The sequence below is a fragment of the Delphinus delphis genome, chromosome 6 (assembly GCF_949987515.2).
Source record: "Delphinus delphis chromosome 6, mDelDel1.2, whole genome shotgun sequence".
NCBI classification, from domain to species: Eukaryota; Metazoa; Chordata; class Mammalia; order Artiodactyla; family Delphinidae; genus Delphinus; species Delphinus delphis.
In genome coordinates, this window is record NC_082688.1 from 98,800,842 (window position 1) to 98,817,693 (window position 16,852).

Genomic DNA, 16,852 nt, shown 5'->3' on the forward strand with positions numbered 1-16,852 from the left:
GTGCACAGGACGGCTCCTGCCACGGAGAGAATTACCCAGGTCAATGTCGATAATGTTGCTGTTGAGAAACCCTGGCTTAGAGCAAAAGAAACTTCGGAAGGTGTTACATATTGCCACAAAGTGCCTGGAAGCCTGAGGCCTGGGGCCCGCGAACAAGCCCACCCTGGCCCCCTTTAAGCAGCACTGGTGACTCCAGGAAGCTCATCCCAGCCCCAAGAGTTCCCCAAACTGGAAGGTCCTCCCTAGTGCCCGAGCAGGGGCAGGCTGCCCTGGGTCACCTGGGTCACCCAAAGGCCAGAGGGAACAAGGCCAAGAAGAAAGAACCAAAAAACTCACTGGGCTCCTATACACAGACCACAGCAAGCAAAGCTAGAGCTCAAATGGGTCTTCTCACTCCCCAGGCAGGCCAAGGCAGGAGTGGCCAGAGAGCAGAGGCTCTCCTCAGCGGGATTCAAGAAGCAGAGCCCCCAGGGGAGAGGGGAATTTCAGAGCAGAATGGACGATGATGATAGGAACGCCGACAACCACGGCTAATGGCTCCCACGCACTCGGCAGCATGCTGAGCCCTGGACAGCCATTGGTTCACTCTGACCTCATGACCATCCAACGAGGTAGGTACTCTCCCCTCTGCACCAGAGAGGAAACTGAGGCATAGAGAGGTCGAGTAACTTGCCCAGAGTAGAACAGCTGGAAAGGACCCAGCCAGGCAGGACAGGTGACGAAATGGGAGAGCAATACCACGTTTCAGATTCAAGATCTCCTGCACGGCAAGCTCATTCTAGGCAATTCCCTAAATGCTTTATGCCACACACAACCTTGTGGGTGGGTGTTACGGTTCCCTCTTTACAGATGAAGACCCCAGGCTCAGAGGCGCTCAGGGACCTGCTGGCAAGCCGACACCTGAGCCAAGCCCCGAGGCCTGATCCACCACCCACGGGGACCAGAGCAGGTCTGGCGAGGCCCCAGCATGAGCCCACTCACCTGAGAAGATTGAAGCAAGCCTGAAGATGTCCGAGAGGCGGGCGGTCACTGGCTCGTAGGGTGAGGCTTCATAAAACTCCTCACCTAGAAGAGAGAACCGTGTCAGGCCCAGGCTCACATCCTGCCCAAAATGCTGCACAGGGCAGGTTAGGAATGAAATGCCGCACATTTCACATGAGCAAGGTACTTCTCTCCAACCAGAGCAGGTCAGAACTGCCTAATACATCTCCCTCGTGACCTCTCTGCATGTCCCGGCCTCTTCTAAGGACTTCCGAATGCTTCTGGAAAGAAGGCACAGGGGAGCTGGAACCCTGTGGAAGGCCAGGTACAAATCCCAGGATCTGAAGCCAGAGGACCCTCCACAGTCATTGAGTACAACTTCCTCATTTCACAGGGGAGGGCTCTGAGGTGGCCCAGAGAGGCGAAGCAACCTGCCTGAGATCACACAGCTACTCATGGCAGAGCTTGAGCTGGACTCCAGCCTCACACCAGCATTCTCTCCCATCACACCAGGCTGGCTCTGCCCAGACTTAAGGGGACAGGATTTCCCCTTTGCTTCCCACCATGCCACCAGGAGAATCTGACTGGCTGAAGGTCTGCTGGGTGGAGGCCTGACTGCGGCTCCTGTCTTGACTGACTCCCGACCCGTCTTCCCCTCCACCTGCTGCTTCTCAGCCCTCTCCTCCAGGCTCCGGGGTGCACCAGAGGCTCGGGGAACAGACAAGCAAGCGAGTGACAGGAGATAAATGACACAAGGCTGCCCTGGAGACCCACCACCACCTCAGCGGGACTCCAGCCTCCTCTGCCAATGCCTCGGCAGCAAAGGAAATATCCTCTTGAGACATGACGGCGAGGAGAAATCAATGGATAATCACTCAGACTGTGTGTGTGTGTGTGTGTGTGTGTGTGTGTGTGTGTGTGTGTGTGTGTGTTGAGCGGGCGGGGGAGACAGATGATGACCACAGCCTCACACACTGATTTCCCATCCACCCGGGGCCCAGTGCCATGGGCAAGTACCCCCGCCTAAAGAGCAGCACGTGGGGCAGCACCCCTGGGGGCCACCTGCAGGAAGGAGCCGGCCCCCAGAAGAGGAGCCTTGGAATCTGCTTGCAAGGGGCTCGTTCAGCCAGGCCCCCAAAGTCACCCACAGGCTAGCCCTCAAGGCTTAACCAGCCCTCCGCTGGTCCACGGACCAGGCACCTGTCTGCTATACCAGGCAGACCCCCCAGAGAAGGGTACAGACCCCCCAGAGGACGTGGAGGAAGAGCACGCCCCCTGGAGAAGCAGCCCCGCCCTTCACTGTACCTCACAGGAGCACCTTGGGCCCTGCCACACCCAGCACACAGGGCACCTTACGCACAGGGGGTGCCCACTGGTACCGGCCAACGGACCTAATCCAAAGGTTACCCTTTCCTTCAGGCCTGTCTCCAATCCCACCTACCCCCGGGGCATGCAGGGTCCTGGCAGGCCTGCATGATCTCAGCATCCTCCACTCTACCCACCGGCACTGGAGAAACTCCCTGTGGTGGGGTTACCAGCCATGCTCTCTGCTGCAGCCAAACAGCACAAGCGTTTAGGAAGCACTTTTGCAATAAAGATGATGTTGTATTGTGCTGCCTTCGTGCCAGCACTATTAGAAGCGCTTCAGATGTACTAACTCATTTAATCCTCTTAATTTCTCTAGGGGATAGGCACTATTATTCTCCCTATTTTACTGATAAGGAACTGGGGCACAGAGACACTGAGGTACTTGCTCGAGGTCACACAGCTAGTAAGTGGCAGAGCCTGGTTTCAAACCCAGGAAGTTGGCTCCAGAGTCCAAGTTCTTAACCATTATGAATACTGTCTCCAAAAATAAAAAGTGTTATTGAAACCAAATTGTTCTTAAACAAGTACTACTGTTGCTTAACTTTTCACAGAGCAACCTTCTGTGGGCTGGACTGCTCCCCCAGAGCAGGGTCTGTCTGTCCCTATCGCATCTGGCATAGCACCGTGCCTGGGTATGGTTAGTACGATTGACTAGGAGGCGACAGGGGATGGATCTCTGGGGGAAAAGAGCCTCTTCCATGACCGCGTGGGAGGGGCCCGTCCTATTTAACTCAACTTCCATCTCCTGCTCCTGCAGCGGAATTCACCAGCAGGAAACCCGAGACCTGCCTGGCAGCCAGACTGAAGCCAAATGCAGGATGCCAGATTCCGGGGCCACGACCTGGGAGAGGACACGTAGGAGAGGCCTCGGCGCTTCACGTTGGCAGGACCAGGATGACCCTGAACTTCAGCATCGCCTTTGGAGAAGGCAAGAAGCCTGGTCCCCTGGGCAGCCAACAGTGACAGCCCCACCGTGTAAATACTGGTGGTTACGGGGGTGGTGATGGCAGAGGGGAAGACGGGCCCAAGGCCACAGCTCTCCCCCAGGGCAGTGGAAAGGGGTCCGGATAAGGAGTCGGGGGCCTGGTCCCACCAGCTGCTTGCTGTGTGCCCTGGGAAGCCCCCGGCTCGCCTCCCTGCATCTCAGCTTCCCCGCCAGAATGATCCCGAGGCCCTTTGCGGTTGGGACTGTCTAGGAGCCTGGCAGAGGCCACGATCCTGCCACCGCCGGCTCTGCCCACACGCTGAGAGCCTCAGTCTGCACCGCGAGCTCAGCCTCAGGTAGAGGCAGAAGGTGGAGCCGAGTCTCCGGGGAATCGCAGCAGGAGAAGGCAGAATCTAAGTGCAAACCCACATGGGTCTCTCCTCTCCGCGATCCCCCCACCCCGGCCCAAGCCAAGTTACTAAGAGTCTTAAGGAATAGGGAGGGTGTGCCTGTAGCCTCCCCAGGAGACCATTCACCCCACACCGGGAAATGCCCCCTCTCAGGAAGATCCTGTCCCTCAGAGGAACACCACCTGCTGTTAAAAAGCCTCTGGGTTCCTCCGGTCAGCCCTGGATGGAAACCACCTCTAGCCCCAAGACCCAGGGGGAGGGGACTGTGCAATCTGCAAGGGGTGGGGGCCAGGGCTCTGAGGAAGGAGAAAAGCAGGGGTCTGCCTTTCTAGAGTGGGACCAGGGGAAGGGTCCCTCCGCCAGTACACACCAGCACAGGGACCACGGCTTCCCCAGTGCTTTCACCCTCTGAAGCACACAGTAGATGCTTAACAGATATTTGTTGAGTAAATGAACCAACAAGCCATCTCAAGCCTTGGAACGGGGAGAGTTTACAGTCAGGCCCTCCTGGATTGAAAGGGCCTTGAAGACACAGCAGGAGGCAGCATAAAATGCACATTATGCTTCTTGTTATCATCAAACTGCCTCATCGTCCCGGCTCCGAGCAAGGTCCCCGGAGCCCTGATGCGGTGCCCACGGAGCCAGTCCGATGGGAAGGTTCTCAGGCGGCCCGCCCAACTCTCTAACCGGCAGCTCTTCCATCCCTTTCCTGTCCATCCTGCACCCACAGGAAGCCCACCCACCTTCTGCCCAATCCCCCTCGGGCTGAAACCGAAGGCTGTCGGAAAGAAAGCAAAAACCTAAACAACCCAGCAGGCTGAATCGGGGCCTTTAATGTTCTGGGCACAGAGTCAGCTGGTGTGGTGGGCGAGGACACGGCTCCTTGTCTCACGGAGAACAGAGTGCCCGTCTCTGTGGCCGGCTCCCTCTCTTTGCTAACTTCTAGTTCTAGGACTCCAGCATTGCTAGCAACGGAAGAAGTGACCACCCGATTCATGAGGAATTACTTTGTTACTAATGGTGGTAACACTATTAATAATTCCATGCCCGCTTATTCCTATTTTCAGGGCACATTGGAACCCTCGGGGCCACTGCTCAGGAACCTCTCGATATCCAGGCCCCACCCCTGGGCCCAGTTTCCTCCTCCCCCTCCAACAGCTGGAGGCGCTGCTGCCCCTAGGCTGACGCCTCCCCGCCCCCAAGGGCACAGATCCACAGAGCACCCCTCTCTCTTCTTCACCTCAGCCTCTCCAGCACTACTATCCTACTTTAGAATTTACACTGCTCGACTCTCGCATCTTTAAAAAAAAAAGTCATCCTTTGTTCTTCTCCCATCTTCACACCAAAATTCAAGAAGTTGGCCACAGTCATCATTCCCCTCTCCCCGGCTCCCAGGCACCCCCTAAGCAGGCTTTTGCTCCCAGCCACCTAAGGCGCTCACCCCAAGGGCATCAGGGACCCTTTCCGAAAACCCCTCTCCTGCTGGGCCTAAAGTCTTAGAGGCTGGTGACCCTCCTTCCTCTGAGAGTGAGCCCCTCCCGAGGTATCCTACTGTCCCTCTTACCTCACCCCCAGAGCCTCCTCAGTCATCCTTGCAGCCCATCTTTAAATGGCAGTGGTCCTGGGGGCTCTGTCCCTGACCTCCTCCCAATGTGACTGCACCCACTCCCTCGGCCCCAGTTACCACCTGCAGTCTGCTGGCGACTTCTAAATCCCTATGTCCAGTCGCTCTTCCTCACGTGACCCCCAGCCCTGCGTGCCCAGCTGTCTGTAGGGTGGGGCCAATGAGAGGCACACACCCCAGAACAAATTCATATCTCCCAGCCCTCCCCCCACTCAATACCTTCACTGTGACCAGCCCCATCACGCACCCAGCTGCCCAAGACCGAAAACTGGGGGCCCCCCGACTCCTCTGACCCTTCCCCAAGACCTGTTGCTTCTGCCTCCTGGACAGCTCTTAGATCCTTCTTTCCTGCCACTGTCCTCATTCAGCCGCCAGCATTCCTGGCCTGTATCCCAGCAGTGGCCTCCGAACAGTCTCTCCCATCTACTCTCTTCATTGGAACCACATGAACTTTGTCCTGAAGCACATATCCATCGTGTAAAACCTTCCAGGGGTGCTGCCCACCAGATCCGTACCCCTCCCATCTCTCCTCCCCCATCCCCACTTCCACCCGCCTCTACCACACTGAGTTACTTGAAGGTCTGTAAGCGAGTTCCGCTAACCTGAGTTACCCGCAGGCCTTTGCCCAAGCTCTCCCTCCACCTCCCATACTCTCCCCATACACCTTCACCAGGTAACTGCAGCTCGTTCTTGAATCTCAGCTTGGGGGCTGCCTCTTCCAGGAAGGCACTTTAGATTTTGTAAGAAGGGGTTTGATGCCCCTGCTCAGTGATGCCTCAGCACCCAGTGCTTTCCACTCACATCACCAAATAACAGATAACTGTCACCAAATAACTTCTCAGCATCCCCCCCGACCATGAGCTCCATGAAGGCAGAGGCTGCCTCAGCTGTTCTCAACTGTTGCCACAATGCCTAGCAGCTGGTAAACTCTCAATAAACAGTTGCTGCATTAATAAGTGAATGCCTGACCCCGGTGGCCAGCAAATCCTCCACACCCCAGTCTGGAGGGGGAGGAAATGGGGAAGGTGGCTGTCCGGGGAAAGGCTTACAGGTTCTGCCTTGGGCCTTGGAGGCGGGCCTGCCTAGGGCTGTGGGACCTGCCGCCTTCACGCCGCTCAGAGCTCTGTTGAAGGTGCCTAGGCCAGGCCCGGGGTCAGGAAGCCACCTGAAGGGCAGGCCTCCTGGGAGCAGGAAGGCAGGAGGGGGGCAGCAGGGAGCGGCAAGGGCTGGGTTGCTCTCGTGCAGACCTCACAGCTCCCCTTCACGCCGCCTACCCCTTCTCACTCCTCTGTCCCCACTTGTCCATCCACCTGGGTACCCTTGCCTCACCTTCTCTCGTCACCACTGCACACAGCCGTCCAACCAGCCCCGGTTCACTTCCCCTCCCACCACCCCACCGTCTCTCCTCCCCACCTCCTCCTTCGTCTGTCTCTCCAACAACAGCTGCCCTCCTAGGCTGGGCAGCTACCTGCTCTGGGTTCTAGGTTCCCAGGAAGGTGGAGAGAGAGAGAGAGCTGTGGCCACTCTGCCCCGTTACCAGGCCCTCCCGCTGAACCTGGGCCCCAGGAGGCCCTCCCATCACCCCACCCCCAGCGTGCCTCCCATCGCGGCGGGCGGACTTACCCTCGGTCAGCCCCAGGTGGATGCTCCAGTAGATCTGCAAGCACTGCAGCTCCTTCTTCATGCCCCGCTTGCAGCGGCAGTCGTACAGCGGGCTCTCCTGCAGCACCTCCAGGGCCGCCTGGCACTCCTTGTTGGCCAGCATGGTGTTGCGGTCCCGGCCGGCCAGACACTGGCGCAGCGTGCGGTAGCGGGAGCTGCAGTTGGATTCGGCCGCGCACAGCTCATTGGCCCGGACACAGTCCACTGGGGGGCGCCAGCCGTGAAGCTCGGGGCCCTGCGGGGAGGAAGGGCTGGCCAAAGAGCGGAGGGTCTCGTCTGGGTGGTGGGGAGGGAAGACAAGCACGAATGAGGGCCGCAGTCTCCGACCCCAGAGGCAGGCCTGGGGGCTTGGGCCCTTCTGGGAAAGTCACACCCATTCTACTCGGCACAGCAAGGCCGACTCAAGGCTGCCTTCCCCAACAGACAGCAGGTCGGAGGAAGGGCTGCTAAAGGGTCCCAAGAGTCCACCAGCTCTCCTCAGACCCAAAGGAGAAAAGCTGCCCTCTGCCCTGGTCCTACCAGACTCTCTTCTGGTTCCACTCCGTAGCCCTGGGCCCAGGAGCACAGGAAAGCCAGAGGCCCCAGCAAGACCACAGACAGTCTAAGATGCCAGGAAGCCAGAGAAGGATGCCACAGCCTCAGCAGAGAGCTGGCGGCTGCAGGGCCTCCTGGGGTGGGCCGAGGGGGCATCTCACTTTCAGAGCACCCAGACCTCCTCCCAGCAACCTCAGGTCCAGCCAGAGGTCCATCCACCACAGCCTCTTAGAGGCCGGAGTCAGCCCCTGCATTCTACCCTGGGGAAACTGAGGCCCAAAGAAGGGAGATGACAACTCAAGGTCACACGCAGGCCAAAAATGCCCCTCTAACCCCCCAGTCTACCCATTCTGAGTCCCCAGACTTCCCGAGGAGACAGGGAGAGACAAGCATGACCCCATGGTCTGAGCCCAGAAGGAGGCGTTCCTCCAGGGGGACTCAGCCCTCCACACCCTCCTGTCCCACAGTGCAGCCAGAGACAGAAAACGTACCCTACGGACAAGTTCCACCCCAGGCCCCGCCAAAGAAAATGCTGCAGACCCAGCAACTCCATCGCACCACACCTCCCACCCCCACACACCTCCCTCTCTCCCTCTCTCCATCGGGCTGTCTCTCTCCCTTTCTCTCCCCTATTTCTTTTTCTCTTTCTTTCCTCTCCTCCCCACCCTCCCCGAAACCCTCTCCCCTCTGTCTCCCCTTTTTTTTCTTCTTTCCAGAATGGCCTCGCACACAGCCCCTCGCCTCCCCAACGATGAACAAGCAGGAATCAGCCCACCCTCCTCACCCACGGCCTCAAGTGTCCAAACCCACGGTCCTCGGAAGGGAAGAGGTCAAGTCAGGAGATTCGGAGGGGAAGGGCAGGGAAAGAAAGGGCCGCTTGGTCCTTTCAAAAGCAAGCTCCCAGAACGGCTTCCTCTGGACACAGACCTCCTCCCGGTCTCCGGGTCCTCTCCAAGCCCCTCACTCAGATCCTGCCCCACAGAAAACCATACCATGGCCCAAAGCCAACACTGGCTTTTCCGAGACCCAAGGAGTGATCTGGGGGGGGTTTCTCCACTCCATCCTGCCCCAAAACATAAAAAGATCCTAGGGAGAAGTCCCCCACCCCCACCCCCTGTCCCCAATCCCACAGAATCCCCTCCATCTCTACCCAGAACCGCCACTTCTCACTCCTTTCCCCAAGGAGGCCCGGCTCGAGGGGCAGCTACCACAGGGAGACAGCGACACCTAGAGGCAGAGTGCTGCACCGCGAGCCTGTCACTCCCGACTGAGTGCCGAGGGGAAAGGAATCAAGGAATGGGCTCCTGGAGGGCCAGGCCTACCCCACTAGGAGAGCAAGGGGTGGGCCTGGGTTGGAGAAGCCCTCAGGGTCCAGAGCAAAAGACTTCCCTTCTCCTCCTGACCACACCTCTGCCTCAGGACAGGAGGAGCTGAAGGCTGTGGCCAGGCTGGGACAAGACCATTGAAGAAACCAGCATGGAATGTGGTCATGGACAGTGGGGCATCTGCCCAGGTGTGGGTGGAGACGTGTCCTCCGCCCGAGCCCAGGAAGCAGCTTTACTGCCCGGCTTCAGCAAAGTCCTGGGTCTCTGAGCAGGACTCGGCTGTATCTGGGCCACCCAGGAGCAGCTGTGTTGACCCAGCCTCACTGGTACCTGCTGCCCCACCTAGCCAGCCAGGTAGCCAGCCTGCTGGAGCCTCAAGACCGGCCCAGCCCTGGGCCTTCCACTGACTCCACTCACCCCAGCATCCCAGCAGGCATCTCCCCTCCCCCGTTGGCGTCACCTGAGGCTGCACTGTCAGAGGTAAAATGAGAAAGGGGCATCCTACCCAGGCTTAAAGGTCAGGACCTTAGCCTAGGGAACTGGGGCAATAAGGAGCCTTCCTCCCTGCCCTACAGGTGAGGTCTAGAGCCCCAAGGGACGATCCTTATAGAATCCTGGGCTTCCCTCATCCTGCCAGCTCCCAGGCAGGGAAACGCTCTGTAGAGGGCCGGTGCATCTTCCAACCAAACTCCCTGACTCTTCTAGTCGGAGTCATGACCCCCAGAACCAACCCAGCCAGAGAAAGAAGTCATGGCAACTCGGTGCCTTTGGCCAAGAATTCTAGGAGAGTAAAGGTTGGAAGGTATCCTGGTGATGTTTCCAAATTCTAGATCAGGAGAAAACTCAGATCCCTCAAGGAAAGCAAAGACATGTAGAAGAGCTTTTAAAGACACAGAAGGACTGAGAGGCCACACAGAACTACAGCCACCCTCGTGCATCAAATGCCCCACAAGAGCTAGAATGCCAGGGAGAGGTGGGCCCTCGGACCAGCCCTGATCCCCACCCCCAGCTCATTTTCTCCCTGAGCTTGTCAACACTGGAGGTCAGGCAGGCTGGGCCAGAAAGGCCTCTCCAGCCGCAGACCTCACTAGAACCTTGGGAGGGGCGCACCGAAGGCCCCTGCTCCCAGGAACATGCTTCACTCTACCCCCCCACTGAAAATGCCCCCCACCTCTCAAGCTCCAGAAAAGTCTCTCCCCCAAGTGGAATTTCCAACGAACTCCCAACTATGGGTTCCTTGCCAGGAAAGGGCCCTGGTGCTGAAATGTCCTTAGCAACAACCTATCCCTTGTTCTCGACTGGCCTAACCCAGAGCCTTTCAATGCCCTGTGGTCACTCAGTTAACCTCACACCCCAGCTTCGGAAAGGGGCTTCTCATGGGAAGGGAACTGAAAGGCTGTGACCAAAGAGGATGCCGACAGCACCCTGCTCTTTTCCTGCTCTCAACTCCCCACACGCTAGGGTCACAGACACCTGGGAGGACATCTCTGAACGGGCCCCCTACACATACACAGGAGAACAGTCTCTCCTCAGGCTCCTCAGCTGGGACAAGCCTGCCTGCAGCCTGGGGGGCTGGGCCTAGAGGTGACTGCCGGGCCGGCACTGCTCTCCTCCACCGGGGGACGGAGACCTGGAAGACCTGCCGGCCCAGGGTGTGCGCAGCTCAGGAGCAAGCAATCTGGCTGCTTTTCCTGAAATACAATTTTCTTTTCTTCTTGGCCCTGCTCATTCTTGGCCCCAAAAAGCTGCGTTTTTTAACCAGCAGTAGGAGAAAAGGTCAGGTTTCGTAACAGCCCCTTCAGAGAGAGAGGATTGCCGGGAAAGGCCGCAGGAGCACAGTAGGCCAGGAGCACCGACCCAGCCTCCTCCCTCAGCCCCTCCCACCCCGAGAAAGCTGCCCGGAGAAAAGCCACCTCTGGCTCGGGAGGCTGGACCGTGAAGGCCACACCCTAGAGCTCAGCCTGGCCCCCTGGGGAACTCATGCCTGTGGGAGGGGGAAGAGGAGGGAACTGGCAAAGGGCCCAGGCCCCAACCAACATCGATGGGACTGGAAGCCCCCGTCCTAGTCAGGATACTTCTTAGACACCCCCCAGCAAGTGTTTCCGGGATCGGCACCTACCTCCCCAGGCCTTCCCCTCTCCCCTCCTCCAGGAGGGAAAGGGTGCCCTCGTGACCCATCTGGGCAACCTGGCTCACCGCTGGCTACACAGCAGCCCAGGGTGGCAGGAGCAGTACCCACAATGAAGCAGAAGTGTGCTCCTTCAGAGCGCGCGTGTGCGCGCGCGCGCGCGCACACACACACACACACACACACACACACACAGACACACACACACACACACATATACCGTTAGCCTGCTCCCTCTCTGGAGCACCTACTGGGGCAGCAGCCTTGCCTGGGACTCCTGGTTAGCACACAGCCTTGCAAACACCCACTTTTCTTCACCTCCACCCCCAAGAATGCTCCCTCTATACCCGTTTCCCAAGCAGCTGAGATTTTGTGTAGCATAAAAAGGGGATGCGGGGTTGGTAATTCGGGGTGCAAAAGACACTGCCGGGGTTCAGGGGCACCAGGCAGCCCCTGCTCGCTGCCCTTGGGGGAGTGGGCTTACAGAATGAGCAGTGGTCTTTGTTCAGTCCAGGATTCTCCCCTCACCCCTCTCCTTCTTCACCCAAGGAAGCAAACTTTGGCCTCCCTCCCATCTCTTCCCACCAGCTATGGGGTCCCCTGCCCCAGAGGTGGCCAAGGGAACACACTGAACAGCGGCTAGAAACACTCCACTCCCGCCCACCCACCTGGCTCGGGTCTGGGCGGGAGGGAGGGCAAACGGTGGGGAGAAACTTGAAAAGTGTTCCAGGGAGTGGAGCCGCTAGGAAGGGGTTCGGAGAGTGGGAAGCGGGGTGCATTTTCCAGAGGTTGATTGGCAGGTGGGGGATGGCTGCCAGGGCTGCCCCCACAGATGTCCAACCGGGAGCTCCTGGAGAAACCCATGTCCTCTACCACGATCGACTCAGGGAACCGCCGGGAAAGGTGGGACTGGCATGATTTTCCTTTCCACGACACTGAGCCTCTCCCCTCCCTTCTCTCTTCCAGATCAAGAGTTGGATTTTATTTTTTTTCCTTAAGTTGCCGCAATTTGAACCCATTATTTTGAGGGAAATGAGCGCTATCACTGCGTGTGAGTGAGCGAGTGTGTGTCTGCGTGCGTGTGCGCGGGGATCGTCTGGGTGTTATAAGTCTCCTTGCCAATCCCCCGCGTAACCAGCCAGCCGCGGCTCCCGTCCCTCCGCCCGCATCCTCGCCGCCAGCTCCCGTCCCTCCGCCCGCATCCTCGCCGCCGGCCCTGCTCGGTTCCCCTACGCCCGGGCCCGGCTCGCCCCGCCGCGCGCTCTCCCCGCCGGTCCGTCCCCCGCCAGCGCCCCGCTCGCCCCCCGCGTTCCCGGCTGCTCTCCAGCGCTCTAACGCACTGCCCGCGTAGCCCCCGAGGCTCCGGCGGACACGCTGCCCTCGCCACCCGCAGATACTCACCTAAAAAGAAGAACAGGCAGAAGGCGTTTGCCAAGATCATGTTAAATAAATCCCACAGTTTTGTTTTGTTTTGTTTTTAGTCTTTCTCCCTTGGATTAAAAAATAACAATAATAATAATAATAATAGCCAAGCAGTGATAATCGGCCCCAAATCCAATGCGGAGATCCCAGCTAGTCCACCCGATGAAGATCCTGAGTCCTGCGATTCTCGCCTCTGGCTGGAGGAGGTAGTGGAACGGAGGGCGGTGGGCGGCCTCTCGACGCCCCCCTTGCCCACTAAAATCAAATATACACGTATTCGGATGTATGTCTGCTTTCCAAGCCGACAGCCGGTCCTCAAGTCTGCCCTCCCCTCAGCTCATCCGGGAAGGCGCGAGTCCCCACGGGTCCGATTCCCCTGCGCTTCCCGGGAGGGGACTGGGGAGGTGGGGGAGAAGCGATCTGAGAGCGTAGGGCTGGAAGGAAGCGGCGAGGGTGGGGGTCAGAATAAAGCGCAAATAAGAAAGAAATCCACCGACGGGTGTTAGCGCCTAGGAACAAACCAGCGGGAGCTTCGAGGACCAGAGACCGGAGTCGCTTCTTTCTCACAAGACGACGGAAAGATTTAAAAAAATCTTCTCCCGCTAACCCTTTGCTCGTGTCACTTTTTTCTAATATAATTCCAGTGACCGTGTGTCTCTGCGTGCGTGTGTCTTTCTCTCTCCTCTCCCTCCCTCTCCTCTCCCCAGCTCTCGCTCTTTGCTCCCGCTCTCTCCGGCTCTCCCTCGCTCTCCTCTCCCTCCCCCTTCTCCCTCTCCCTGCTCCTCCCTCCGCCCGCCCCCTTCCCCCTTCTCGGCTCCTTCGCCGGGGCTGTCGCACCCAAGCCCCTCTCCTCCGCCCGGGGCTCGGCGCTCGGGCTCCCAGGCGCTGGCGGCGCGAGGCGCGGGCGCGCAGCGGAGCAGCGACACTCTGCAGCGGCGGCGGCGGCGACAAGGCGGTGGCGGTGGCGCCGGGGAACGTGGGCCGAGAGGAGAGCTCCGCCGCTGTCTCCCTCTGGTCTGCCGCCCGCCCTTCCCCGGATTGACCTGCAGCCTTGCCGGAAACTGACCGGCTCCCCCGGCAAAGGCTCGGGCTCCAGCCCAAACCCACCAAAGCCTCCGCACCCTCCTCCTCCCCCGCCGCGCGCCAATTCCCCCCACTGCCCCCGCCCCCGCGCCCCGGCCACCGGCTCACTGAGGCCTGGGGAGGCTCAGCGGAGGCCCAAGGGCGTGGAGTGCCGGGCGCCCGAGCCATCCCGGGGCCGTGGGGGAAGGGCGCTAGAAAAAACACCCTGCTTGGTGGCTAGGGTCTGGGCAGGGGGCTGCACTATCCGCGGGCGGATGCGTCCTTCGGCCAGCGAGCCGAGGCGGAGCGTCTTCCCGAAGGTGCTAGGGAGAAGAAGGATCCCCTCCGGAGCCAGCCCCCAGCGTCCCCGCGCAGCCCGCCTGCCCCGGTCGAGCCCCGCGTACGCATACACGTGTGCTCTCCGCGCGGAGCTCGAGAACTTTCCCCGCACGCCCGCGGCGCGCTCGCCGCCTATACGCCCCAGCGTCGCAGCCCTTCGAGACTGCCCTTCCCCACTTGTCTCCCTCCTCCGGTGCGGGAAGAAGTCTGCCGAGCCGTGACGGCCTGACCTCCTCATCAGAGGCCGGCGAACCTGCCCGAACTGCGCTGGAGGGATCGGGGAAGGGGACTCGCACCCCACCCCGGCGGGAGCGCCCCGGGACCGACCCGGGACAGGTCTCCGCGCCAGGCTCGGCGGCCGGCGCTAGGCTGCGAGCTGGGCTCCGGGGGGCTCTCCCGAGGCAGCAGGCAGCTACCCGCTTCCTAGGCTCTGGGTAGGGTCCCCTCCCCCTTCCGGGAAGGGGGCGATTGATCCATCTGTCAATGGGCCGGGCTCACCAGCGTGCGTTAGTCACGGCATTTACAGTAAACGCTCAGAAGCACCAAAAAGGAAGCGTCTGGCTGGGATAGGGCTGAAGGAGAGGTGAGACTGCTGACACGTTCCGACAAGAGGGGGCGAGACGGTGGGCTGTGGACACGCGCGGGCACACCCACGCACCCCGGGTACCCCAGTTTCACTTTGCCATCTGACACGTCCTCAGCTGCGTTAGAGCTGCCCAGCATCCCTCGGCTCCCGGGCACACATTCAGCTCTGCGCGCGCACCCGAAGTGCCGGGGCGTGGTACACACAGTGCCTCGTAAAGTTTACGCGATACCCAAAACCGGATCTGGACTGGATCGAAGGTGTAGGTGTTAGTGCATTTTAAGATGCGTTTTTAAATGAACAAAACTCTGGAAAAGAGTAAATGCTAGAAATGGACCTGGGCGCGAAGGGAGGGGTCACTTACAAAACCTGCAGCCTAGCCTTCGCTAGTGGAAAAGCTAGAGGGAGCAACTTCCATCTTGCGGATTCAGGCGGGAACGCGGCTTCTCCAGCCTTGGAAGCGCAGAGCTGAGGGTCTCCTCCGAACGCCTCACATCTGCCCCATCCTGGGGCATCAGCCCTCGCTCCATCCTGTCACCCTGCCATTGAGTGGTGCCCGCTTGGAGGCGTGGCCCTAGACAGTGAGTGGAGAACCTGGGGCAGGAAGGCTTGGGGATTGGAGCTGGGGAAAGTCCCCTCGGGGCTGCCCTCCCTGCCATTCCAACGGGCCTCTTCAGTTCTAGGAAAGGACTTCACATTTTCACTCCAAAAGCTGGGAGACTTAAGGAACCGGCTTCAGAAAAGTTTAGGTTAAGGGTTGAAAACCTGATAGGAATTATACTCTTGGATCAGAGGCTGGGGGCTGGGAGACTGGTATGAATAAATTTTCCCCCTCTCCTCTCCTACTTCCTGGGCCTTCTGGCTGCCCACATGCCCATTTCCGTATCCCACCTCGGATTTTCCCTCTCCTAAGGCCCTACTCCAGGCTCCAAAATTGGTGCTAGGCACATCTCTCTACCTCCCCCACCTCAAAAACAATTTCTATAACTTTCTTTTAATCCTGGCTGGGCATAAGAAGGAAAATTCTCTGAAGCATGTATGGGAGCTTTGCTGAGAAAGCAGTGATGAACACCCAGGGGTGGTGCCCACTGATTTCCCATGGTGGCAGTGGGGGAATCTAGTAGCAGGAGGTGAGTGGCTGAGATCCTTCAGGGACTCCAGATCACAGAGTCGTCACAAGGACAATGGACAACACCAGCCAGGCCAACATTCACCTTGTTGTGTCCATAAGGCCCTCTGACCTTGGGCCCTTTCTTCCCTCCTGTCTATACAAGCATCTCCCACTACACCTCAGTCTCTGCTGACCCACCTTCCACCTGAACTGCCCTTAGACATGGCAGAGTCCAAGTGTCACCCCATGATTTCCCAAGAATCTCCCATATGCACGCACCCCTGCCCCATGCCAGGATCTGCAGAGGAAACACAGATGGACATGTGCTAGCCATAGGCAATTTAATCTCTCTGAACCTCAGTTCTCTCATCTATAAAATGGGGATTTTTTTTAAAAAAAACCCAACCTTGTCCAGATGAGATACTGTACACAGAGCAGCTAGTCAAATGCCTGACTCTTAGAAAGTTGCTCGTAAAATGTCACCCCTTTCCTCCAGGATCCAGAAGAATTCGGAACCTATGACAAGGCATAAACACCAAAGTGGCAAATGAAAACCAGAGATAAAAGGCTATGGGGCTTCAAGGGAAATAGAGACAGCTTTGTAGAGGGTCAAGAGAGAGACTCTCAGGAGGTGTAAACAGCTGCCTTTAGGTTCACGGATACACGTTCACACACCCTTTCTCAGACTTTAAGGGCCCATCCCAGCTGAGCTCATGGGTAGATGAGCCCACCCAAGATGGCCCGTCCGCCATCACAGATCCGGGAGTTATAATGTGCAGGGAGAGGGAGAAAGGGCACTCGGGCCGTTAGTTTCTTCCCCTTCCCTCTTCTCTCTAGGTCTAGTCGTCTGGTGGAGTGGATTCTCTGGAGGGGAAGAACAGTAGGGAAGCAGAAGGACTGGTGGAAGGGGGGAGGGTTGCAGGCCTACCCGAGGATGCACGCATGCGCACACACACTCTCATTAGCCACACGGCTCAACAGACCAGACTTGTGCTACTCCCAGCAGAATCTCATCCCCTCTTTTCCTTCTGTGGAGCAAAGAACGCTGAGGATTCCCTTGCCCCAGAGAGAAAAATCCAACCAGGAATAAAAAGAAGGAGGTGCAACTAAGATGTGTCAGAAACCATGGAGCTGGCAAGCGGAGGTGCCCTCAGCCATGGGACAGCAGCTGACCCAGGGCCTCCCACAAGCCATCAACCAGCACAAACTTACTGGATCCCGCACCACAGTGCCAAGGGCTGTGGGGAATACGGTCCTGAGCAGGACTGCCCCTGCCACGGAAGCGTGCACAGGTAGAGTTAGATCGGGGACCCATGAAAAGAGTGAACAGCCCAAAGGCACACTGGGGCCAAGTGAGAGGAAGGAGAGGTTAGTACCC

At 58.7% G+C, this 16,852-nt stretch overlaps 1 protein-coding gene across 3 annotated transcripts in view; it reads right to left on the reverse strand.

Moving 5' to 3' along the window:
• The window catches only part of GFRA2 (GDNF family receptor alpha 2), a 96,959-nt gene extending 83,972 nt beyond the window's left edge, over window positions 1–12,987 (reverse strand). The window contains exons 1-3 of one of the 3 annotated variants that reach the window (XM_060013550.1): window positions 12,359–12,987; window positions 6,932–7,246; window positions 982–1,065 (exon numbers count right to left, since the gene is read on the reverse strand). In XM_060013550.1, coding sequence (XP_059869533.1) covers window positions 982–1,065; window positions 6,932–7,246; window positions 12,359–12,398 — 439 coding nt within the window. In that variant the 5' untranslated portion in view covers window positions 12,399–12,987. Of the gene's footprint in view, window positions 1–981; window positions 1,066–6,931; window positions 7,247–8,288; window positions 8,429–10,948; window positions 11,046–12,358 lie in introns of those variants that run through there. The other 2 variants (XM_060013553.1, XM_060013552.1) reach the window with 2 other exon arrangements.
• Window positions 12,988–16,852: the final 3,865 nt, after the last annotated feature.